This window comes from Bombus pyrosoma, linkage group LG9 (genome assembly GCF_014825855.1).
Source record: "Bombus pyrosoma isolate SC7728 linkage group LG9, ASM1482585v1, whole genome shotgun sequence".
Taxonomy (NCBI): Eukaryota; Metazoa; Arthropoda; class Insecta; order Hymenoptera; family Apidae; genus Bombus; species Bombus pyrosoma.
Window position 1 is genome coordinate 12,432,734 of NC_057778.1, and position 24,206 is coordinate 12,456,939.

Consider the following 24,206-nt stretch of genomic DNA (forward strand, 5'->3'; position numbering starts at 1 on the left):
CAGCGGCAGCGGCAACGGTGGTGGCGGTGACGGCGACGTGGCATGGTATACGGCCGCATGGGTGCAGCGAGGGGTGAGACGGGTAGCATATTATGCGGAGGAGGGGATCATGGCTCCTCGTAGTCGGAGAAAGGAGAGAAAAGGAAGATAAACGATGGTGAAACAGAGACAAAAGGGGAACGAACGAGACAGAGGGAGAGAGAATGAGAGAGAAGGAGAACGAGACGGTGTGTGTCACGAAAGTTCGTACGTACGATCAAGCGAGACGAAGCCGGGTGATCCAACGAAGATAGGGTGAGAATGATAAAGCGAGGGGATAACGGAAAGGGGAGTGGGACAGTGAGAGAGAAAGCTTTAGGGGGTTGAAATTAGTGAGAGGGTGCATAGTTGTGCGATAGATGGTAGAAAGAGAAAGAAAGAAAACATAAATCTATTGCATATTAGACGAAGAACGAGAGGGACAAAATGTTGGAGAAAGAGAAGCTACGAAATGATGGTCGAGTGTGTGAATCGTGCAAGACCGTAGGTGTGATTAAGCGAGATAGAAGGAGGGGAATACAGAAAAACGAATGAGATAGAATGAGAAAGCGGCTGGAGAGAGGGAGACAGAGAGAGAGAGAGAGAAAAAGAGAGAGAGAGAGAGAGAAGTAGGAGAAGTAGGTTTGTGTTGTGTGGTATGGAAAAGAGCGAGAAAGGTAGAAGGCGGGCAAGTAGTAGTGGAGGAGTGGTGGGACAGACGAGGTGGGAGCGAAAGGGGCAGGGTAGAGGGGAGGGGGAGGGGTGAGGGGGCGCTGGCATCGGACAGTCGGTGTCGCGCCAGGCCCCCGCTAGCGGCTAGCCAAGCAAGCAGCAAGCAGTCGCAATCCCGTCGCCTAACCAGCATTGCTCGCCTTACCTTTTCACCCTCTTACAAAATCGCATTCGAGGCTTCCGTCAGCTGCATATATTTGCCCCGTTCCATCAACCGGTCCCTCCGACGTCGTCCGTCGTTGCACGTCGTCGCCATTGCCGCCGCCACCGCCGCCGTTGCCGCTGCTGCTACTGCCGTCGTCATCGTCGAACACGCAGTACGTCGTCGTTATTGCTCTCGCAATAGTCGTTTAGTCGCGCGTGGTTTCTTAGCAGCGGCCGTACTGAAGGGAAAAACGCGAGCGAATATATAAAAAAAAATACGGAATTCTTTTGTGATCGAGTAAGCCGATTATGAGTTGGAACAGTGCAGCAGTTCACAGCAAGCACGCATCATCCGGGCCAGCGTTGTTCAAGTGAGAAAACAAGTTTTCGTGGTTTTTGGTGTCGCGAGATCCGGCTGATCGACCGGAACTGTATGGTGAGAGTAGTAAAACGGAAAGTACCTTTTTCGCCGTTTCTTCTATCTTTAGTGAGGAAGAGAGCAAGTGCAGCGTCCTTAAAGGCTATTAAATTGGCAGCTCGTATGTCACACGTTCAAGAGACAAGCCGTGTCATTGTTGATATAAGTGCTGACAAATAAGATATATATATATACATATATATACATATCTTATATATATATATGTATCTACTATTGGTGTGTTGTTCGTTACCACAGTGAGAAGTTGCAAACTCCAGAAGAAACAACGAGAAGGCTCGCCGACCGCCTAACCTGTCACGGTGACCGACATCACGGCGAGATCGCGGCTGATACCTCCGCGTGTTCCGGCGCAAGGTAGTACAGAGCTCTCTCTATTTTACGATACATATGTATGTGTACGCGTACATCTATATACATATGTTCGTATATACGTGCAGCTATAGAGCAATAAGTCGTACACGCCATTGCCCGCGTGTGGGCGCTGTGCTGTATGCATTTGGACATATATTACGGTTCACGTCGTCATGCCAATGACGTCATCGTTTCCGTAATTGCGTTTTTACGCCGTTGCGGAAACGACGATGTTACTGTTTCCGTTGTTTATGCTATTCAAGAGTACGTAGATTACTTAACGAAATTCATTTTACACGTTCCTCATGTCCGAGCGTTCATTCTGCTTATCGTGTTTCGATTCGTTCGAATTAAAGCTGGGATTGGCAGCTGACTTGATCATTGCTCCATATTGCACGGGTTTTCGTTCGCCATACGGAGACGGATGTTGTCATACGAAACATAACCTTCGAGCTGTAGGTATGTTTGTAATTATCGAAATACGCGCGTGCGTTATCGCTGTTTTCTTCGTTACCATTGCGATGTAGAAAAAAAACGCGCGCAAGCTTGTGTGTTGTTATAGTTCTTAGCTTTAAACGTGAAATGATAGACAGGCATTTTGATCTGTCATGTTCTGGTCTGGGACGAATCATATATTGACAATCGTTTTAACGTTTCATTTTACATAAGTATTTTGCAAAATATACGAATTGAAGCCGTGTAATGCGCGTTACGTGCGTAAATGTGACTCGACCGATTAACCACGTGTCATTAATTCCTCGTTTCTTCACGCTGTCGAAGTACGAGATTTATTTATTCGAAGTAACGGTTACTAGCGCGGCAAATTTTATTTGATCATATTTCGATAATGTCAATTCGGTTTTTCTTTAATTATTATTATTTTAATACTGGAACTACCAAGAATTTCTTGCACAATAATACCAACGAATTGACGACTTTTCTTTTATAATTTTACAATTTTAATCAAATTCAATGGAATAATTAATTAATTTGTAATTCATAAAGTGTGCTTGTAAAAGTTAACTTCTCTCATTATCGAATTTGCCAACTTCTCACATATGGCTTGTAAAATTTAATTAATAATGCTAGTTCAGTTATGCAATAGAAATTTTATATATTTATAATGCTTCGTTTTTTGGAAGTTTGAATGTTGCGGCAAAGTATATGGACCAAAGCTCGTTTCTTTTCTTGCTGTGTGTTCTTTTTAAATGTTTTATCTGTTAGTCGACGGTAGTTCTAGTATTAAATTAGTGCATAGTTTGGCATTTTCGTCGCTTTCGTAACGAGAATAGTATGTATATAATTTGATGTTCCGGTGTTCGTGATCTTTGACAAAAGTGTTCGATGATGCAATTCCGTGAAATAATTCTTTCGCGGACAAAAATATTCCCGTGGACGTGGAATGGGTTCGAAGCTTGGTTACCGATGTAGATGCATCACCTGTGCCATGCACGTTCCTAAAACAAGATAACGCGATCCGTGAGAAAAGCACTCGCGAAACTCGTTACTTTAGATCTATCTAAGTATCTAGCTGGTGGCTCAGATAAATATTCTGACCACTATTTTTTTCACAAACAGTATGTAAAATGCTGTTTGACCACTTTTCATGGCATTTTCATCGCCATAATCGTACATAATCATTTCTCGATTAGAATTAAAATATTTTTTGAATATACCATCCTGTAAACTGTTCTGAACTTCTGAAAAGCATGGACTACCAATCAAGCTCAGTTATATTTATATTTCATAAATATTTAGTTGCGTGGCAATTGACGGATGAAATAATTTACGTGCGATTAAAAATTTAGGTAGATTATTTTCTTAGGTAAATGAGTGGCCGGTTTAACTTTGAAAAGTGTTTCGGTTGTATAAGACACGGAGGCACTTCGATCTCCTCGCATTCCAGTAGAAGCAGGTATATGACCCGTTATCCTTAGATATAATCTTAATTTTTCAAGATACTGGACTTTCGAAAATCGCTTGTCTTATCCCGACGTTTTTCTAAGTTATTTTATCACTTGTGTGTTTACTTCCAAATATGTAGGAGATGATTATATTTCGCGAATGTTTCACTCGCGCTACTGGATATAAGTTTGAGACCAAACTTCCAGTTGGATATCTTGTGCAAGTTTCTTTAAATCGGAAAGAAAGATATCGTTTGTTTTATTTATATCAGTTATACATCTTACGTATCCTGTAATTAATGTCCTATTCTGTTTCTAGATTCTTAGATATAGTTTCTGTCAATTTAATTAATGGTATTACTTCTTTTATTTTCAAAGAAATAATTACATTGTAAGTATTTCAAGAGAAATAATTACATCAAAATTCTATCAAGACATTATTAGCTTTTGCAATGCTTTATCTTAAACATTTTTCTTTTTAATCATTTCATTATGCTTAATAATAATAATAATAATAATAATAATAATAATAAATGACATCATGTTGATTATGCACTTGAAAATCATTTGTACGAATTGGTGGATTTACCAACTGAAGAATGTGCATTGTTTCCTATATATTTGTTTGTATCGTTCTCTCATTCACTTTAAATACTTCAATAAAGAAGTTAATCACGATACGAAACGATTATTGCAGCGTTATTCTATGTGTAAATGAATGGGAAATATAGCTGTTTACTGATGAGGATTATGGTCTCAAATTTATACTGTGTGTAACGTACGGCATTATAAGATCATTGCTTAAACAAGATTGCTTCAGGATAGTTGTTGGATTTGAGAAGAACTCAACTTTTCTATTAACCTGTTTGAAACTAGATTCAATGTGCTAACAAGTTTGTAATATGTGTTAAGTTTTCTTTAATTACTTCTTGCTTGTTCTTGAAGTCATTGGAATATTCCATTTGTAACGGCACAAATATTTTAAAATATTAAAAATGCTTCCGATATTATGCATTTTGTGACCCTTAGCTTGTAGAATCTTCTCTTTGATGCCATTACGCATAAGGTGTTAACGCGTATGAGATTTAATCTCATATTAAATACTAAATAGGCTAAATAATGGGAAATGATATGACGATGGTCGAACAATAAAATGGATATGAAGTTTTTTGGTAATAAATGGATGTTCTACTGTACCTTCGATAGTCGGAGGATCAATTAACGGAATACAAGGCGATAATAGATAAATGATATTCCCGTAATAGGACATAATGGAAGGCAAATTTCTACGTGGCGTAAGGATGTCGAACGAATTGACGTGTAAGTGTGTGGTGTGCATCCTACACGTATCGGTGTGCGTGGCCTAACGCATCGAATTACAGTACCTTCGTGGGCGTGTCCCACTAACATTCCGACCTCGGTGTCTTTTATCTTATTGAGTCTTACTACATGCTACTCCATGCCGCGAACCCTTTTTAAAACGCGATGTCCTTGTTTACGACGATCGCAGGAAGTCACACCTATGGCGTTGCCGTGTAGGCTGTATGCATGTCAGAGGATCGTTGCAGATCGAAACGAGTATGTAATAGGAAGAGTAATAGGATGCAAAGTGCTCAGCGCTTATGGCTGGAACAATCGTTGCGCCGCGTCGCGTCATTTCTTTATATCCGTGCTTCTGATTTGCTACTTACAGTTCAGTCTGTTTTAGATGCTTGAACGATGTTAAAAACAACTCTGTTGATTGATGATTCGACTAGAATTGAAATTGAGCTAGAACTCGTGTCAGTTGTTCATATAGTACCCTAAAAACACTGGAGTTTGTTCTGACTCTTCTTCCTTCTTCCTTATTCTCAAGTATCCTATATGTATCTAGGATATTTTTATTCCAGTGTTGTACACCTACAGTTATATATACATACACACACAAACACACACAGTGTAAGTACATAATACAATATACCAATTTATGTGATTTTTATGAATTCGATTGCTTTGATAGTTCTTATGTTAAAGGAATTTCATTTTTTTAATCGGCTTGAAGTGTATCCACAAATAAATGATAGACATTTTTGAGTCTTGAGTTTTTTTCTGGTACACCTTGACAGTTAGGTTGACAGAGTCAACACATATTTGCAGCGCAGGAATTTTATCTTCGTTACGTCTCCATTATCTTCGCTGCGCACATTGACGACTATAGCACGGTAATTTTTACTCATAAATTGATAAGCGATGCACTTGCGTTAAACGTATTTATTACACACAGTAAAATATTTGTATTTTCTTATCTGAACAAATTGTTGAATTGCATAAAGCGTATCTCACTAACTGTTACTATTCCATATTTCAGAGATATTATCCGTTTTATTGTTATCTTCCATTCTGATTATCGTGTTTGTCGTAGGTGAAGATAGTTCCAACTATTGTTCAATTCTCCCTGCAGGATGATTTAAAAATAGATATCATGTATTTGCTATTATACTATGAATATCATTTTATCATTTATTAGAACTACCAAGTTTCAATATATGTATCTTAATGTAGCTGTCGTGCACCCCTGTATCTTTTTAGTAAAAACAAACAAATCGTAAAAACAAGATATTCACGATGCGCCATTTTAACACATTTGGTAGTTTAGGGTTAAAAGGAAATTTCCAACGGAGATGATCGCGAGTAGTTCTTCTAGAATCGGTAGGAATTACCCCGTGACATCATCGTTCGTGATCACGATTCACGATACTAAGATACAAGAAGCGAAATACATAGAAGTGGAGATAGAGAGGGAGAAAGACAAAGTAACCGGTGTGTTATGGATTGTGTGACGTAACTGAGTCGAAATTATCTTGGTTAATAGTGTGTCAGAAGTTCTAGTTCCTCGTGAGCCGCTCGGCTCCGTGCGTTTTCACGTTTTTGTCACGCTTTTACGGTAAAACCGTTCCCGAAAATAAAACACAGAAATTGTGTATAGAGTTACAAACGCGGTAGGGATCCCCGGCGAGGAACTTCTATTTATACCATTTCGTGTTGGTCGTGTGCCAAACAGAAAATCACATTTATATCAAATGTCGTTAATTTACAATCTCCACAAAACATCCGTGGACGAATTTTCGCTGGTTCGTGGCTGTGCAGGATCTATACGTAGTTGGCCCACGAAGTCGTAAATCGTTTCACAGATCGCCCGGTCGGTTACACGCGACGCCACGACGTGGCGTAAGACGTAAGATATATGTCCTTCTAATCGCGGTATTTCTGCCTCCGTGTAGTCGCGCGACTCTTCTAGGACAACATAATCACCACAATTCCGCGGTCGGTACGGAAAACTTATCGACGCCCGGTCGATCGATAACGCGGGAAGGCCATCTAGATTACGAACTCTCTGCGTCCGACAAAATTTCGTTTTCGTGCAATATATATATATATATGCATAGAGATGCTCGCGCACCAGTTGCATCTATGTGAACTCCGAAAGCGTACGAAAAAAAAAGACGTGCGCGATAACAAGAATCGTCGTAGTCGTATGACACGGTGAAAGTGAGGATATAGAAGCAGATACGTTGTGAGTGTATAACGTTGCATGCGCTTATTAGAAACTCATCAAAGAAAGTCGATGGGGAGGGAACAGGAAGAGGTAGTGGCGCGCGCAAGAAGTATACTTGCGAACGACAACGCAATTCGTGAGACATGGCATCGCTTTGCGTTAAAGGACAGGCGAGTCGTCGAGGCTGAAAGCACAAAGGGGGTAAGGAACAACGACAAGGGACGAACGTAAAGTACAGGATGTATCAAAAACTTCAGAAGTATGTAATACTGGCCAAAACGAGCAAAATAGTGGTAGCAGGCGCGGGTTCAGGTATCACTAGCTCCGCAATTAGAAGACATTTTTATACCGTTCGTTTAATATGACTTCTGTTCTCGATGCGTTTTCTCATATGAGCACGCACGCGTTGAAAGATCACTAGCTTTCCCCTTATCTTTCGATAATAGACGATAATGTTCGATTCATTGTGTCAATTTATCCAACCGTTAACCGGTTTACTGTACGCCATGTTTTTCTAAATGGCGTGGCGGACAACACGACAGTTCGTTAGATTATTACAAGTTCATAGTTGAAATTTTCTTACAACTTCGGAACCAATGATACCTAGATCCACGTTTAATAATGTATTTTTCCTTGTTTTGACGAGCACCAGACGCCTCTGAAGTTTGACCACAATTTTTTGGAACACCCTGTATATATATGTAGTATATAACGCGTTGCCAACGTTAACGACGAAAAAGAGAAAGGGAGAGAAAACTCGAATCCTTAAGGTCGATTTTAGTGTCTGTCCCTGAACATTTCTGGGCATCGTGTATATGTGTAGGCGGGGTGGGTGTGCCTCGTTTTAATTTTAGTCCCGTGACAGCCTGCTCCCGCGAGGGAGAGATAGGTGGCGTTGACCCGCCAACGTAACCTACAAATATTTCTCTCTCTCTCTCTCTCTCTCTCTTTCTCTCTCTCTCTCCCTCTCTCTCCTGTCATCAAGCCCGATCTATCGGTGTCCCTTTCTCTCCGGACCACTGGCGCGCATATGCCTCGAGCGATACATCAACGAAAATCCACGGGCGTTCTTATGTTCCCCTTTTTCGGACGCTTGAACGAACTTATAGTCTTACTACGTTCCTTTCTCTCTCTCTTTTCAACCGAATCTTCATGTGTATCTCGGCCTGCGTCCCTGTTTTTCCTCGTGGCTGACCTATCTCTTCGCGTTACGTGTAGAGACCAATCGAAAAATTGCATCTTATGGAGATGTATTCTTATTTCACGTTTCGGATGTATGTATCTGTTTATTTTCAAAGCGCTATGAAACATAGTTCTATACGATGGTTTAGAAAATTGGGCTGTTGCGTGAAAAATTCAGTGGTATTATATGGCTAGATATTTGTCGCTTACAAAATTACGTATTATGTGTACTTTTTTCTATTTTTTTCGCCTACTTCTCCGATAGATGTAGCAGTTATATGTATGTATTTTCCATCTTATTTCCCTGTTGTAAACTTAGTTATTTTTTTCCCCATCTACATAATATAATTCAAATAAAAATTTTTAATAAAATTATTATTTCAATTTGCGTTACTTTAGAGAAATCAACTAAAAAATTCCTTAACAAGTTATCCATAGCATTCGTATTCCTAAAGCTATGTATGTATATTTCAAGTTCGTGATAAATTTTGTCCCTAGTGATGCTATGTTTTTCGACGTAGCTTCAGAGCAGAAAAAAAGGGAGTTGCTGGGGGTGGGGGTGGAAAACGGTCGGGTTGTTTTTAATTTAAAAGCGGGCCGATCGTAATTCTGTTTTCCTACCGAACTAGCCGGGGCTGATGGTACATTCATTGCGATAGAATTTGATTTCGCAGAAAACGATAAATATTCAAGGGCACAGGGTCGAAACGCGCTCGCCTAGCTGGGTCGTTGCGCGCACGCGTGCACACGCCTGTGCAGAATGTTCCCATGTGGAATTTCATCGTTGAGAGCATTTTGCTGTGACGGTACACGTATAGCGGCCGACTTCTCGACAATGAGTCAGAATGAATGATTTGCAAGCGTTGAAATGCATGAACGAGCAAGCCGAGCGCGACGTCCGATTGGACGACTGCCTCTCCGTAGTCGCGCCCTCGCCATCCTGCACGAATTTATGGCTTCAAAGCGTCCCGATGCATCTACTCTGTGGCGTCAAATTGCTTTCCAGCGGTTTTTTACCACCCCTCCACGTCCTTGTATATTGCGACAGTTTTATGTTTTATCTAATTATATTTTCCCAACCGACGATAGTTTGGTCAGGACCGGGAGATGTGTACATTAACTTTTCCACTTTTTCACCCCTTCTTCCTACGATTTTGTTATAGGCTCGAATATTTGTCTCATCTGCAAATTATTTCTCGTTTTTCAACCTTTCGCTGTTGCCACTTTTTCAATTTTATTTCTATCGCCTTTCATCTTTCAAGCGGCGAAAGACAGGGCATAGAAGAAAATAATAAAATTACATAAATAACTCTAATACAATGTCCGCACGTTTGTACCTAAATACAAAATTTAATCTATCAGCCATATCCTTTAGCGTATTACAATGACAAGGAGCTAAAATTCAGTGAGCAATCGCGTTAAGAAAATAGTAGAAAACTCAGGAACGATGTATCTCGCGACCCGTGCTGCCACGTAGTAAAATTCCAATTAGCGTAACGTGTCTCGTGGGATGTCCATCTCGACAAGAGAAACAGGTACCTATCGATCGAAAGAATAGATTCGGTGTGAGGAAAGGCGCCTCGGTACATTAGGAAATACGTACGCGTCGCGACGAGTCTCAACGTATTGTAGCATCATCTTCACTAAGCTGGACGACGGAACCACCGTACTCCTCGACTGTTTCGGTAGGAATAGCCGTGTAACTACGCAGCGAATATTTCCCGTCGGAACGAGTTTCTATGCGCCGACCGCTTTTTTCAACAGAAAGCGACATCCTATCCACTCTATCCACTTTCGGAATCGAATCAGAGAATGAGATAAATTACTGAGAATCTCTTCTGTCTATGATACGAGACGCGTTTTAGGAATTATAAGGAAACGAATATGTGGTTCTCTCTTTAGCAACGGATGCCTAATTCCGTGGAAGACAAATTAAAATGTGAGCTTGTTCAGAGAGGAGTACATTTCTAGCAAAGGAGAATTTTCTTGGAAAATCGGCAATGTCCTCGTTTGCAAGTCAATTTTGCTTAAACATTTGACAAATTGTATAGCGTGTCTGGTCATCTTTATCCTCGATATTTTTCAACTGTATTCTCGTTAGCTTCAATGGCGAGTTGATGATGTGAGTTGCTGTCTAAATATTGTGCGGGTTAAAGAAATAAATACAAAACACGTGTTAGAATCGATAGATACATGTTTTTAGCAGAAGTTTATTGGGTAAAGTTAAGAAATCAGCTGGAAAATCTGTATGGCACGAGCGTTAATAGAATAATGGATATATTTACTCACGTTTTCTACTTTTATACATTAAAAAGGAAATCAACGATAAACCAGAAATAACTCGTTAAAAAGTGGGAAGAAATATATTAAGATAAGAGGCCAATAATAAATTATAAATAAATTGCTTCATTTCGATCCGTTCAAAGAACTTGTGATTTATTTGTAGGATGACATGATAAATTTCTGTTGCAATGTGAATTTCAAATCGATAGCAAAATTAGTTGGAAATATATAATGCCTGTACGATCGGACAAGCTATGTGGAACTTTCCACTAGTGTTATACGAAGCGAGAAATTTTTACAATCTCGATATTAAAAGTCGATAAAAACATATTCGTTTGGGTCAGTTTTAATCTTCGTACGAATGTAAATACATAATTTATTTTTTACCGAAAGGAAATGACACGCAAAGATAGGTGGTGTAGGTAATCCATAAGTAAAATAATTACTAAATTTGAGAAATTGGAAATCCGACTGACAGTTTATTAGTTTTCCCGAATTATATCCCAACAATCACACGCTGACAGTCGCATTCTTCTTCGAAGGAATTTACCGCAGTATTTGCTCATGGACAAATACAAATTCAAAGGGTAGAGATAATTCTCCAGAGTTTACCGGTATTTCACGAAATGTGCGGTAACTTGTTAATTCATAGGCACTTAAATTCCGAAAATGTGGGTGTAAAGCGGAGCGTGATCGCGCGTGTGCGTGCCACCCACGTACATTACCGCCCAAAAGTATCTGGACGCTCGATCGCCTTTGTCAGTATACATAAGACGAGAGATTTTTCCTCGGAAGCCAAAGTGACGTTTTCAATAATTTTTTCCAAGTTTATAAACCACATCGGGGAATGTATTGTAGTAGATACTTGAATTCTCAAGAATTCGAACGACTGTATTCGGTAACCGCTTTAGTGTGAGCAGACGGTAACATATTTAACTAAAAAAAAATGAAGCAAATTATTTCAAGCAGGAGAAAAATGACGAATCGATCATTGCTGATTAATCGTAATATGTTGTTACTAAGCTTCTAACTGGAGTTTATAAAGTTTATTATGAGTAAAAATTTATATAATAATTGGAATTTATGCAGTCTGCTGACTCTATAAGGACTCGTTAAGTAGCGATAATCGCTTGAATTTACGTATTGTCACCAGAAATTCGCCGAAAGCGTCTAGATATTTATGAACGGTAGTGTACACACATAGACGCAGACATACGTGAAATGGTGTAGGTTCGAACCGATGCCCGCGAATCGCCGATCAATATCGCCATTGTTTTCCATTCAGCTGATAATACCGGCGGCTTTTGGAGTATGGCGTTCGGTCTTATTGTAGAAGTTGGCTCGTTCAGCTTAGTTCCACGAGGAAACATTTCAGTTGTTTTCGCGTTAAATACTTAGCAAACCAGCGGGGCTATTATATTTAGTTCGGTAACTTTCCTTTCGTCGTAACGATTGATCGTTTCTGATTATATCGTAAGCGAGAAGCGTGCGGGTTAAACCGTACGCGTTTCTTTCTTCGTTACATCATCGGATTACTTACTTGGAGGTTTCGGAAAACATTGAAAAGTTTAACACTTTGGATGACTTTGTTTGTCCATTTTTCTCTTCTTTATGGTTTGCAAGTATTTTACGCGGACAATACGCACAATGATGTTAACGAATGTAAATTTCAGATAAAAATACTGGTGGACGTGTGGTAGTCTAATGCGGATGATATCATGGGTAATTGCTGGATGAAATCACCTGTTATTTGGAGAACTTGCGTGGATTTCTAGCCTCAGAATAGGACATTGCGTTGGTGCGATATGGAGTATAAAATAATTATAGATAAAATAAGAAACAATATTGCCACGAAAATACTGGAATAACTCGTTTCAAGTATGAGAAAGTAAATACATGCGCCGTCATATTAATACCGTTGACAATTTCCTATAGATACGTTACATATAACAAATGCTTATCTCCTTATACAAGACGTCGTACGCAATGAATTTACCGATAACGAGCCTCGGAATTTAATAAGGTCCGGCTTTTAAACATTTGGTTAATTGTAGAAAATATCATGGAAAATCTCAAACGATTTGAAAGGAAGGAGTCCAAGCTGTGTAATTACCAGGAGATTACTCTAACTAACATCTGTTAGCGATTAAAGTCAATACAATCGCCTATAGGGACAGGTCGCGAGGTCGCAATAGACTCGTCTGAAATGTTTTCCCAGTGAAATCAAAACCGTCGAGGAGCACGCTTTTTACCTTTCCCTGATGTTTGACTTTTGCTAACCTTTTAAGAAGATTGTCGGGTTGTAGGTATACTTCTATAGAATTGTGTTCTTTTGTGCGGGGCCATAGAGGGAAGGTACTTTGCAGGGAAAACCTCTGTCCGCGGAGCAATAAAAGCTCAAGGTCTTGTTCCGATACCAGTGGATCCTTTCATCGATCCGCATTCACCACAGTTGACACGTATTTCACGGTGAACTGTTCTGACAGGTGTTAGACAATCATCGATTATCTTCGGTGTGTCTGTTTTCTATTCAACCTGCGGTTTCTCGCTCCCCCGGCCTGCATTTTGCTTTCTTATCCCTTTCCTTGGCGACCTTAAGTTGCTATACGATAAGTCTAATAAGCAGATGTCTATATAAATCATTTATTCTATAAATATCTATATAGAGCGTCTGTTTGAATTTCAGCTATCGAAAGCTTCAAGAAGACGCGTTTTATTTGTAATAAAATTTCACCGGATAAAATTATTCGGTATTAATATCCGGCATTAATATCAACCGATTAAAATATATCAAAATCTATATTCACAATTGCTAGAATTAACAACTTCTTTGAAAGCAAAATGCGAGATCAAATTATTAAATTTTGTCTTTTACTATCGTGGAAGCTCCCGGTTGTCCGGTTTTTTCGCGAGTATTAGTAAAATAGACGATAAATTCCACAGCCAATTACTTTTAGCGCGTTTACCAAGAATTTCGCACGGTTGGTAATCTCTTTAATGAACGAACTTGGAATCGACGAATCGTCCGTGAACGTATGTCTGCGGATATCCTGGAAGTTTCTTGAAGTTTCTTGAAGTTCATCGATGCAGAAGAGCTCGTGATCGTCGCGCGAGACGACACTGTCGCCTTCGTGTTCGTATACGTATATCCAGATGCCCTGGAATGCGGGGATGCATATGCAAAAACGAACAAGAAGAAATACTTGTTGTCGGCAGGAAGACATCAGACCGCGTTGGAATTCGTGCGGAGGCTTTAGACTTGCATACACAGATGCACGTATTCGCACAGTGAATGAGGAAGACGTCTTTCTCTTCGCTGCTTGACTAGGTGAATTTCAAGATCCTTCTAAAGAATTTGTTTCTTGTTCGTTTTTTCTAATATCCTCCCTTTTTCTTTTCTTGCCTCCTGGTGCACATACTGCGTTCAATAGAATGCAAACGTACGACGGCGGTGGGAATCGTCGTAAATATTGCTGCCCTCGAAAGTATCAGAAATAACGCTTCCACCTCGGCGACTCTGACAATCTAAAAATGTATTCCTCTCCTTGCGATTTCATTCTACCGTTTTGCTTGAAGCTTTCCGCCTCGGCGAAACGATTTCTTCGCATAGGCTTTCTTACAAACGATCTATGGACACAGAGTGGATCAATTTTTCTTTCGAACGGATTATAACGATTATTCTTTAACATGGTTTAACGATGTCGATGACACGATTTTAGAAATTATAAGATAAGGATGAGAATTTTAAAAGTTTGATTTGCAATATCATTAAATCGAAGGAAATACTTGTGAGAAATTCTCCATTTCTCGCAGACGCTGATATTAGTGATATATCGTCAGCACGCATAGCCGTCCTTTATAGTCTCTTAGTCCCTTTAGAAAAAATTGAATCGCAAGTCGGTTGCCATTAATGCGTTAACAGCCCATTTACCTATGTTTTATCAGGGATTTTATTCCCTGCCAAATTCGCTATTTATCTCGATTTCGAGAACTCATGCGATAACTATCTCAATTCCCTGATCTAAAAGAATTTATTTCACCGGACTAGCTAACGATAAGTATCTAACACGATAATTTAAATTTTCCCAGTTAAAGCATGATCGGGAATCATCTTGTCTTTTTCTTTTTCTCCACTAACCTGAAAGCGTTTTCGATTAACTCGCCCCCGATGGGAAATATTTCATGGCGGTACCGTCCCACGAACCCCCCCGCTATCATAATCTCTATCCATCTAATTAACGATGTCGTTAATTTTACGGGCCACGTGTCGGTGTACGCGTAGCGAAAGAACAGTTTTCACCTGTAACAACATTGAAACCGGTGCACCGTCTACCTTGCTGTATGCCCAAAATCCTTTTAGCTAATTTAATCGGTTCTAATTCCGTTACAGCCAGCGACAACTCTTAAGCTCGTTGCGTGGAGAGGGTACAGACCGGGATGGTCGTTTTCATTGTTTCATTCCGTTAATTCCAGTTCCTCTCTTTTTATCCTCTTCCTTTCATTTCTTTTTTTTTTTTTTTTTCTATCCTGGACATGCCGATGATCGGGATATGAAAAATCCAATACTTGTAAACGATAACAGTCAAAATGTTTATTTCAGATTTTTCCCAGTAGAATTTAACGTTACCCAGAACTTTCTCAAATAAAGATTTTGTCATTTATAACGTCACTCTTTTTCACTGCATTTTACTACTAAGTGTTATAATTCTAAAATCTTGGTTCAGACATAGATTGGGTTGGTCAGAGGGTTAATCGAGGCCGAGCAAAGGAAAAATCGTGGAACAAATTCGCACGAACAGTTTCGAGTGACCTACCGCGTGTGACGGCGTTGTCCGGTCGTTTCAGTCTGGTTAATCAGGAGCAGTCGATCGGAAAGGTTAAAAATTATTTTTCTCCCGTCCGCGATTTCTCTCGTTCCTCTTCATCCCCTGGCCTATTCGCCTCCCTTTATTTTTGTTCTCGCTCTCGCTCTCGCTCTCCGTTAGACGACACGACGTCAACAACCGTGGTACTAGCATGGTTATCCGGATCAGTGGACGTTTACAGTCGAACGGAATCCCGTAGCAAGCCGTGTTCGATTCTAGTAGAGGCATTATAAAATAGACACGAAACTGTAGGTGCAAAGTGGATGCGCCTCGAAGGTGAAACGTCAAACTCTCGCGTGATCTGCATCAAAGGGGTGCAGTCGTTCGTGGGATGCGATTAACGAGTATTACCTTGTTTATTTGCGTTGGTTCTTTATGGATATCGAGATGAAGAGACTTTACGAGGTTCGATCAACGATCAAAGCGTTCAACGATATTCTCGATATTTTTAAAGGCACGTTAAAGGCTGATATTCGATTTACGCATTTCGTTTGCAAGCGAATCAACATATCTTATATTCTACTTCGATATGCATTTTTATGGGAATATGAAAAAGAAAAAAAGAAAAGAAAGAATATGCTACGACGATAGAAAATTTATGCGTGAAATCGTAGAACAGGGCTGACTGTCCCCTGACGTCGATGATTTTTGGATATCCGCCTGAAACCTATATAAACTGTAAACGAAGGATAAGAATTAGGTTTGGATTAGGCGTTATTTTATCCGGACGCTTCGTAGGAGGCGATAACCAATGACAGCGACAGTGCCACAGACGCACGGCTAGGGGCAGCAGAGCTCAATGGCTAGTGTCGGTAGTATTTCGTGAACATCTCGGAAACTAAGCGAATGCAGACCTTATACGTATAGGGGAAAGTTGTTGAAAATGTCGATTTCTACGACATATCGAAGGATCATCGAGATCGGAGAATAGTCAGTCTTTTTACAGTTTCACCAATTTATCATTCCATTTTAGATGATCTCAAATTGATCAAATAAATGTAATTACGCGTAGGTGTTTTTTATACAAACTTACATTTCGTAATTCAGGTTATTCCTCGTTCGTGGATTTAAACACGAATTCTAATTAAACTAAGAGTATTAATGATTTGGAACACGGATGATACCCTAAATTCCCAGTTAATCACGATGCAGTATCTAATTTGTCGCGATCCCTGTTCGTAGTTGGACGCGAAGCTGGGTGTTGTTTAGTGGGTGTAAGGTTTCGAACTCCGTTAGACTGTCATACAAAGGGACAATTAGGTATTCGGTAGATCGCACGAATTCGATGCAGACGTCAAGGACGTCCTTCGATGGTAGGATGAGTCGAATGCGCTGTGTGGCGTCCCCGACGACGTCGACGTCGACGATCACGAAAAGTCTGTGTGAGATATTGATTTGGTCGTCCCTCTTTTTCTGCGGTAGTCACGTGAAAGAAGTGGACGAAGCTCGAAGCCGCATTCGTGCACGTATATCGATTCGACCGAGAGAGCCGAACCAAGTCTTTCGAGAGTACGCGAAAAACTAGTCACGAGGCAGAGATACCTGCTATACCATGCCAATACGTGGTTCATACTCTTGATATTCCACTGCTCTTATCTTTGTTCATTCATAAAGTTATTTTATTATATTTTAATAATCGGTTGTTCCGTGTTCGTTGATCGCTACGATTAAGTGAATGGATCGAAAGGTCGTATCTGTTAACCCTCCAATTCTCACATACCTCGGATTATGACGCAATGTGGGAAATTGGACCAATTTTTATCTCTATCGATACGAAACAGAATGTTTCAACAGTTTATTTTGAAATTATTGTTAATAGTTATTAATAATTATTTTTATTGCAAATTACACGTCCGTCTGCTATATTCCAGTGAACGTTTTAACGAAGAGATTTAATTAAAATGTTAGCAAATTGTGTATAAAAAATTGTAGGATAAGGGAACAACGATGGCCAGCTAGGGAATACCTTTTATCGAGACGAGCACTAATTGATGCTAGTTAATAGGTTAATTTGCAAGTAATCTTTTAGATTGAATTAGCTGTGCGAAAAGGGGAAGCTACTCGTGCAATACACTGGGATATTTGTACTGAATATCGGAGTTGCACGAAGTACGAGTTGCTTGGACGTTATCGAGTATCTTTCGAAACGATAAAGTTCGATTATCGAACGATAGCAGAAGCCTTGATAAAAAAAGAAGTCTCGAACGAATGTCGCTATCTTCTGTTACAATAAATTCGTTTCGTTTTAGTTTACTTTTCATAAAAAATCTTTTCACTAGTTCGTCGATTCGGCACTAAAGACCGGGCAATTATTATCGTAAAGCTGAAAATATATATATATATGAAAGCAAAGGAGAAGCAGCGAAATAAGAACAAAGAGAGAGTTGGCGTTTGTTCGTTACGCTGTGTGAATAACGTTATACGAGTTTTAGTAGTTTCCTTGTTTCGTCGTTTAAAATTATCGCGAAACAATAATTTAGCGAATTTGAACCTTCGCTTAAAGTTACTATAGAACGGTATTTCGCTAAAGTTACCTATTTATTATTATCTATCGTTCGATGTATCGCTGTGTTACGAAAATGAATAACACTGTGGCCCTTTAACGAAGAGAAAGAAGAGAGGAAAGATGGCAGGAAGCAGCGTTTCGTTCGCAGTTCGAGAGTAATCTTATTTGCAAGTACCTCCTTAGGTTTCGTAGCAAGTTTCAAAATCTATCACAGCGAAAATTCGATAACTATTCGTACGAATATGTTTGTACGAATAGAGTGGTTAGATGAGAAGTTTCGAGAGTTCGATACCAATACGATATACTTTTCGTAAAGAGTCGTCTTCTCGTTCGTGTCAGAAATAGAATTAGCACAATTATCAACGACGCGATCGTTTCGTCGATTTTTACTTAGGAAGCAATACGAGCAATTCTTTTTATCACCGTGTTGGAAAATGTCAGTGACAAGAAAATTCGACGAAATGTTAGTTAATCGCGAGAAACTCGGCTACGATTGCCGCTGGTCGGACAGAATCGACGCGTCGAATCGTTTCGAATGGTAACGATTTTCGTGGCCACGAAAATCCCCGCGAAAACAAACGGTTCGAACGAAAACGTTTTTCTTCCCGGCATTTTCTAGCGCGTTGAACGCGCGCATACGTCCCCATAACTCTTCCTGGGTAACATGAGAAACGAGTGGAGCGCCTCGGGCCCGCTTTTCGTAAGCGGCTTACTCGCGTGACGGAAAATTGTACTATGTTTCTCTCGCCGACCCTCTTTGGCCGTTTCTTTTTCTTTACCTTAACTGTTTCTGACTCGTACATAAAGCAAATGCTAGACCGTGTATAGTTGCCGAGAGAGATGCCGAGCGAAGTCGTAAAGTTGATATCATTGGTTTGATGGCAGAGAAGAAAGTCATCGAATCCGAGATATTTCGAAAGTTTCATCAAAGACTCTGAAAATTTAAAGATTTATAAGCTACGTTATAAAGGGGCAAGAAATTTTTCGTTGTCGAGTGACCGAATGATCGGTATTCTCCTACTTCAACTTTTTATCTGAGACTAATTTCTTGGAAAATTTACGCTACGCGTATGTCTGAAATTACGATGTTCCGGTTCTCGAAACGCGTAAACTTAAATACCAGACCGATTTTACGACCTCGCTGTATCTCTTTCACCGACGATACGCTTCTTGCATCAATGAGAGGGCCGCCATTTAGTACTTCGATTTACGATCTCGCTACGTCGGTTCCGCTAACTGTACTTACGCCTAGCGTTTGCTCCCGAATCGCGTACTCGTGTCGCGCGCGGCGAAAGTTTTCGTCGATCGGTCATCACCGATCGCACGAATTCAATTTTTTCCCCAGATATTGATAAGAATCGCGTAATTTTGCGCGTACAATAGCTGCAATTTCATACCTGACGGCTCAATGACCGTAAGCAGTATCCCATATGTGTAATTCTTACTTAATATTTATATCGTAATCGTACGAAATTCTGAACGTCACTATTTTTATCCAATCGGTATACTTTGATATTTCTTCTCAAGTATCGCACGAAATATTGAGTGATAGGAATTGCTCGCATCAGACGTAGATTTCGTTGTCTGGACGCGGCACGTGTCCGTGGAATCGCGTTATAAACATTACGTTGAGGAAGCATCGTTAATTGATACAATTTTTATATCGCGACTACCTAATCTAATTAGCATTTATTTTTCGTTTTCATCGTGACTCCATATACAATGGCGAACGAAAGATAATAGAATTTTAAATATAGATACGTATAAAATAACGTAGAGAGATATAAATTTTAAACTTTCTTTTGGCCGCCATTGCGTAATAAGTTATCGATCGACCAAGGATCTCGCGTCCTCGATGCCTTCACTTACTCGATTAAGCGTGCTTGCATTGGTAGTCCTGCGCTTTTTCTACTTTACCTTTGCCCATTCGCGGCCTCTGCTTTATCATCCATTTACACTTGGCCCTCTACACGTACATATACAAATCCCTACGAACATATATATCCTTTGTCTATCTATCAATCTATCTATCTATCTATCTATCTACGTATCTATCTATTTATCTATCTCTGTCTATCTATATCTATCTACGTATCTTTCTGTTCGAAAGCCAAAGCCTTTCACCGAGTCTGATCGTCACCCTTTCCACAACCCTCCACAAGCAGCCCCCAGAAACAAGAAGCATTTTAAGCCTTTGCATCCGCAGTAACGCGAGTTTTCGCTTTTGGTATGTTTCCAGAACAGCAGAATCCGGAGTTCGACCGCGGGAGGAACCAGGAGTGCGCCGAATAAATGACGTAAATCCGAGGAACGGAAACGCAACGTCACTCGCTAACTCGCAACCCCCCTTCCCCCTACCGAACCTCCCCCATTCTGTCTTTCTCTTTTACCGTTTCCACGTTTCTCCTGTCCCACCCCCCTTCCCTTTGCCCGATCCAGCACACCATCACGGCCCGACCCCTCCACCACGTACGATCTCCACGATCCGACACACAACTGGACCCCTGACCCCGTGCCTCTTTACCCGCTTTGTCGCCTACCGCCTTCTTTCGTGCTTACTCTCAAATCTGCTCCAACCTTCGAGTCTTCTTCCCCCTCCGTTTCTTTCCAACGTTTCGGTCCGACGTTCTCCTCCCATCCACCGTTCCTCAGCAGTATCACGCCACCGTTGCTCCTTATCTCGCCCCCTTATCTCGCCCCATTCTCCAAGAAGCGCAACCGTGGCTAAGGTGATCTTTCCGAAAAATTCGAGAGCTCCGTTTTCTCTTACGGCCTACTACTACTAGTACTACTACTACTACTATTACTACTACTACTACCTCCTCGGAGTCGTCCTTCCTCGTCCAAGTAGACTACACACAAGACACGCGTTAGCTTCAGAACCGGCTTGAAGGACACCACGACCGGCTTTTTGACACACACACACCTCTCTCTCTTTATATATATATATATATACATATTGTATATATATTATATTATATTATATATATATATATATATATCTGTGCAACAAAACTCGAATGCAGCAACAATCAGCCTATATATTCGATAAAGAACAAAATCAACGCGTTCCTAGAGAGCATACACTCGTTGGTCGACGTTTATAGCTTCTCGAAGGCTTTCAAGCTTTGCCCAAACTACTACTACTTGCTCTAGTTGCTAAAGCGCCCTCCAAAGCTCTCCGAGTGCATCGTGCGAAGATAAAAGGAAGATCGAAGCAAGTTGAATATCGGTAGGAAGAATCAGAAAGGAGGGAGGATCTTTCGTGCGCTAGCTTGTCTCTAGAGGCGAAGCAGGTCGACCGTGACAGAAGCTGGACGCAAAACGCCTAAAAACGCAGAAGCCAGAGCGCCTAATCGCTGACAATATACACACATAAATATCACCTCTTCTACTTCACTTTCTTTCACACCGTGAAAATATCTTCCTCTGCCAACTTTCCTCGAGTAGAAGGGTGCAACGCGTTCCTCTTCCAGCCAACCGTTTCTACGTGAATCATCGAAAGGGTCGAGACGCGACAATCAACGTACACGTCTACCAAACTAGCTGGAATTACAAAGTCTCTCTCTCGAAAGAAAAAGGAACGCCAACTGGCAAGCACAGAGCTAACCGAAACTCGGTCTCTGCGTTACGACTGAACGTACTGCGATCGATAACAACTGTGTTTGATAAAGAGCAGCCGGGCGATAACGGTGTGTGCGTGCGTGTGTGTGTGTGTGTGATCATCGGCGGTCTAAATATAGTTTAGAATTTCTCGTAGAACTGGCGCTGACAATCGCAAGCCTTTTACGCTACGCACGGTGTTCGATAATACGCGACAACGAATCATAGGCAATTAAAACGGAGGAAAAAGAAATCGAGAAATTCAGAAAAGGAAAGGATAATCGAGAAGAAACGTGTAACGACGGGTTAATTCGCGCTCGAAGATACGGATAAAGTAAAAGTCTTCGTTACGTCGTCGATTACGTCGTCCGGTTTCCGCGAGTTTTTAATCGTGATTCATCTACAAGGAAGATCGTCCGAGCTCTCGCAAGATCATCGAATCGCCACAGGACTCGTACATGGGACAATAAGATCGCACCCTACTCAAACAAATACTTCTTGCCTAAGGTACCACTATTTACCATAGTATCGAAGCTCGAGGCACCTGCGAGCATTTCGACGAGCTATCGTGCGAATAGGTGTGAGCTTTTGAACGAACGTGATCGATAGAGCGCGGATATTTATGTATTTATGGAAACTTGGCTTTCTCATCAATTCGATAATTTCCTTTTAGTCGTAGTATGCTTTTATTACAAAGTGATTTTAGATAAATATCTGCACGGTCATCTGCTTGTATCGCTAGCGAAGTGTCTGTTTCAATTCTTTATCTTCTGAATTACCTTCTATGTTAGAATCGGTACAACGTAAACGAATATATCAAATTTCACGGGAGGAGCATGCATTTCTAAAAAGGTTGCATACCGTTCTAACGAAAACGATCCTTTTAAGCTACCATCGAGGCATAAAGGGTTAAATAACGCTTCTCCGACGGTATATCAAACTACTTTCGTCAACTTGGATCTCGATAAAATTGAATTTTCCACTATCGTAAAATCGTCTCGTTTCGAGCATCGAACCCTTATATCCATCGAAGTCGTTCCATTGACGGAAAGACAAAGGGAACGAAAGCGGACGCTTCGTAGGTTACAATTCATCGGTTGTGCACGTGAATGAAAGACCCGGTGTGATTGAAAGCGGAAGCAATACGTGTCGTACCGTAGTCGATAGTCTGAAAGAACCAACACGCGAATTGAAAGAGAAAGCAAGATAGAAAGAAAGAAAGAAAGAAAGAAAGGAAGAGAGAAAGGAAGTAAGGAAGGAAGAAAGAAGGAAAGAAAGAAAGAAAGAACGAACGGATATGAATCTCTTTAGCTCGTCGAAATTCTTGTAAGTGCCAATGAGCGCTCGCGAGTCGATTTGAATAAAAAAGCCAAACAATTGTATCCTTGGGAAGATTAGCCGGTGCGAGTGAACAAGATTAAAGAGTCGAGGCTACGTGGAAGAGCAGCATACGGACAGCCACGGTTTACGGAGGAAGGAGGATAAACTAGAGTCGGTAGAAAAAACCAGACTTTGTGTTAGTCCCTGCCTAAAGAAAGGAGTCCCGCGATCTTCCAGGGCCAGAAATTATGGCAATGGTCAACATGAATAACCTACTGAACGGCAAGGACTCTCGATGGCTTCAGCTAGAGGTTTGCAGGGAGTTCCAGCGCAACAAGTGTACCAGGCCTGACACGGAGTGCAAGTTCGCCCATCCACCAGCTAACGTCGAGGTGCAGAACGGACGGGTCACTGCTTGCTACGACAGTATCAAGGTAACGAACAACACATTGTGTATAATCGAGTTTCCACATCGGGTTACCTGATAATCCATCTTTTCGGCTACTCTCTGTGGCTGCTAAGCATTATCTCCTCTTCTATCCATCTTGCGCACACGTATCTATTATCGCAGGTACACATATTTGCGTCACCTATAGGATCAGTGCTGTCCTTAATCAGGTTTTAATCAGGTTATCCAGGAAGAATTACGAACAAACACGACTAAAATAGCCGTTGACGATTCATTTATTATTCGATTTGTTCGCGTTCCTCGCCTGACAAATCTTTCTTCGTTATTCGTTTTTATATTTGCTTTGTATCGCGCACAAGTATACGTATATACACTCTTTCTTGTATAATAAATGACGCGAAGAAGGATGATATTGGGTAAGTTTGCGGATAGCACTGACCTACGTGAATAATCATCCTATCGAACTCTCGAACCATCAGGTAGCTGTCATTTTTACAGTGTTTATATATGTCTGTTCTATATCCTGTTCAATACGCGAATCGCGAATTTCATGGATTTTTAGATATGTAACTCGTTCTATACATACGTAGTCAATCGTATAAGAATGTATTTATATCCTAAGTTTTCTATTTACGAATTAGTATACCGCATAGTAGCTCTCTTGCGCTAATCGGACGAGCTGTCTCGTTGAAATTCATCTCGAGAACGTTCAATTTCGCGTAACGAATAGGGACGATTTCTAATAAAGCTGTCGTTGTAGAAATGTCTCCAAGAAGGGCAAATACGTATACGCAGGAGGGGGGGGGGAAGAGAAAAAAGATACGACTAGGGCGCGGCTCGATAGTCTCTTCGTCCCGTAGATATTAAATTCGAGGATTGAATTTGCAGTTATTGATAGCGACAATTACTCAACGC

At 40.7% G+C, this 24,206-nt stretch overlaps 1 protein-coding gene across 13 annotated transcripts in view; it reads left to right on the forward strand.

Annotated features, from left to right (window-relative positions):
• The window catches only part of LOC122570930 (mediator of RNA polymerase II transcription subunit 12-like), a 406,261-nt gene that overhangs the window by 15,924 nt on the left and 366,131 nt on the right, over nt 1-24,206 (forward strand). For 9 of the 13 annotated variants that reach the window (XM_043733931.1, XM_043733937.1, XM_043733939.1 and 6 more), the window contains exons 1-3: nt 1,475-1,687; nt 20,199-22,069; nt 22,961-23,316. In XM_043733931.1, coding sequence (XP_043589866.1) covers nt 23,131-23,316 — 186 coding nt within the window. In that variant the 5' untranslated portion in view covers nt 1,475-1,687; nt 20,199-22,069; nt 22,961-23,130. Of the gene's footprint in view, nt 1-1,474; nt 1,688-2,017; nt 2,144-20,198; nt 22,070-22,955; nt 23,317-24,206 lie in introns of those variants that run through there. The other 4 variants (XM_043733932.1, XM_043733935.1, XM_043733933.1 and 1 more) reach the window with 4 other exon arrangements.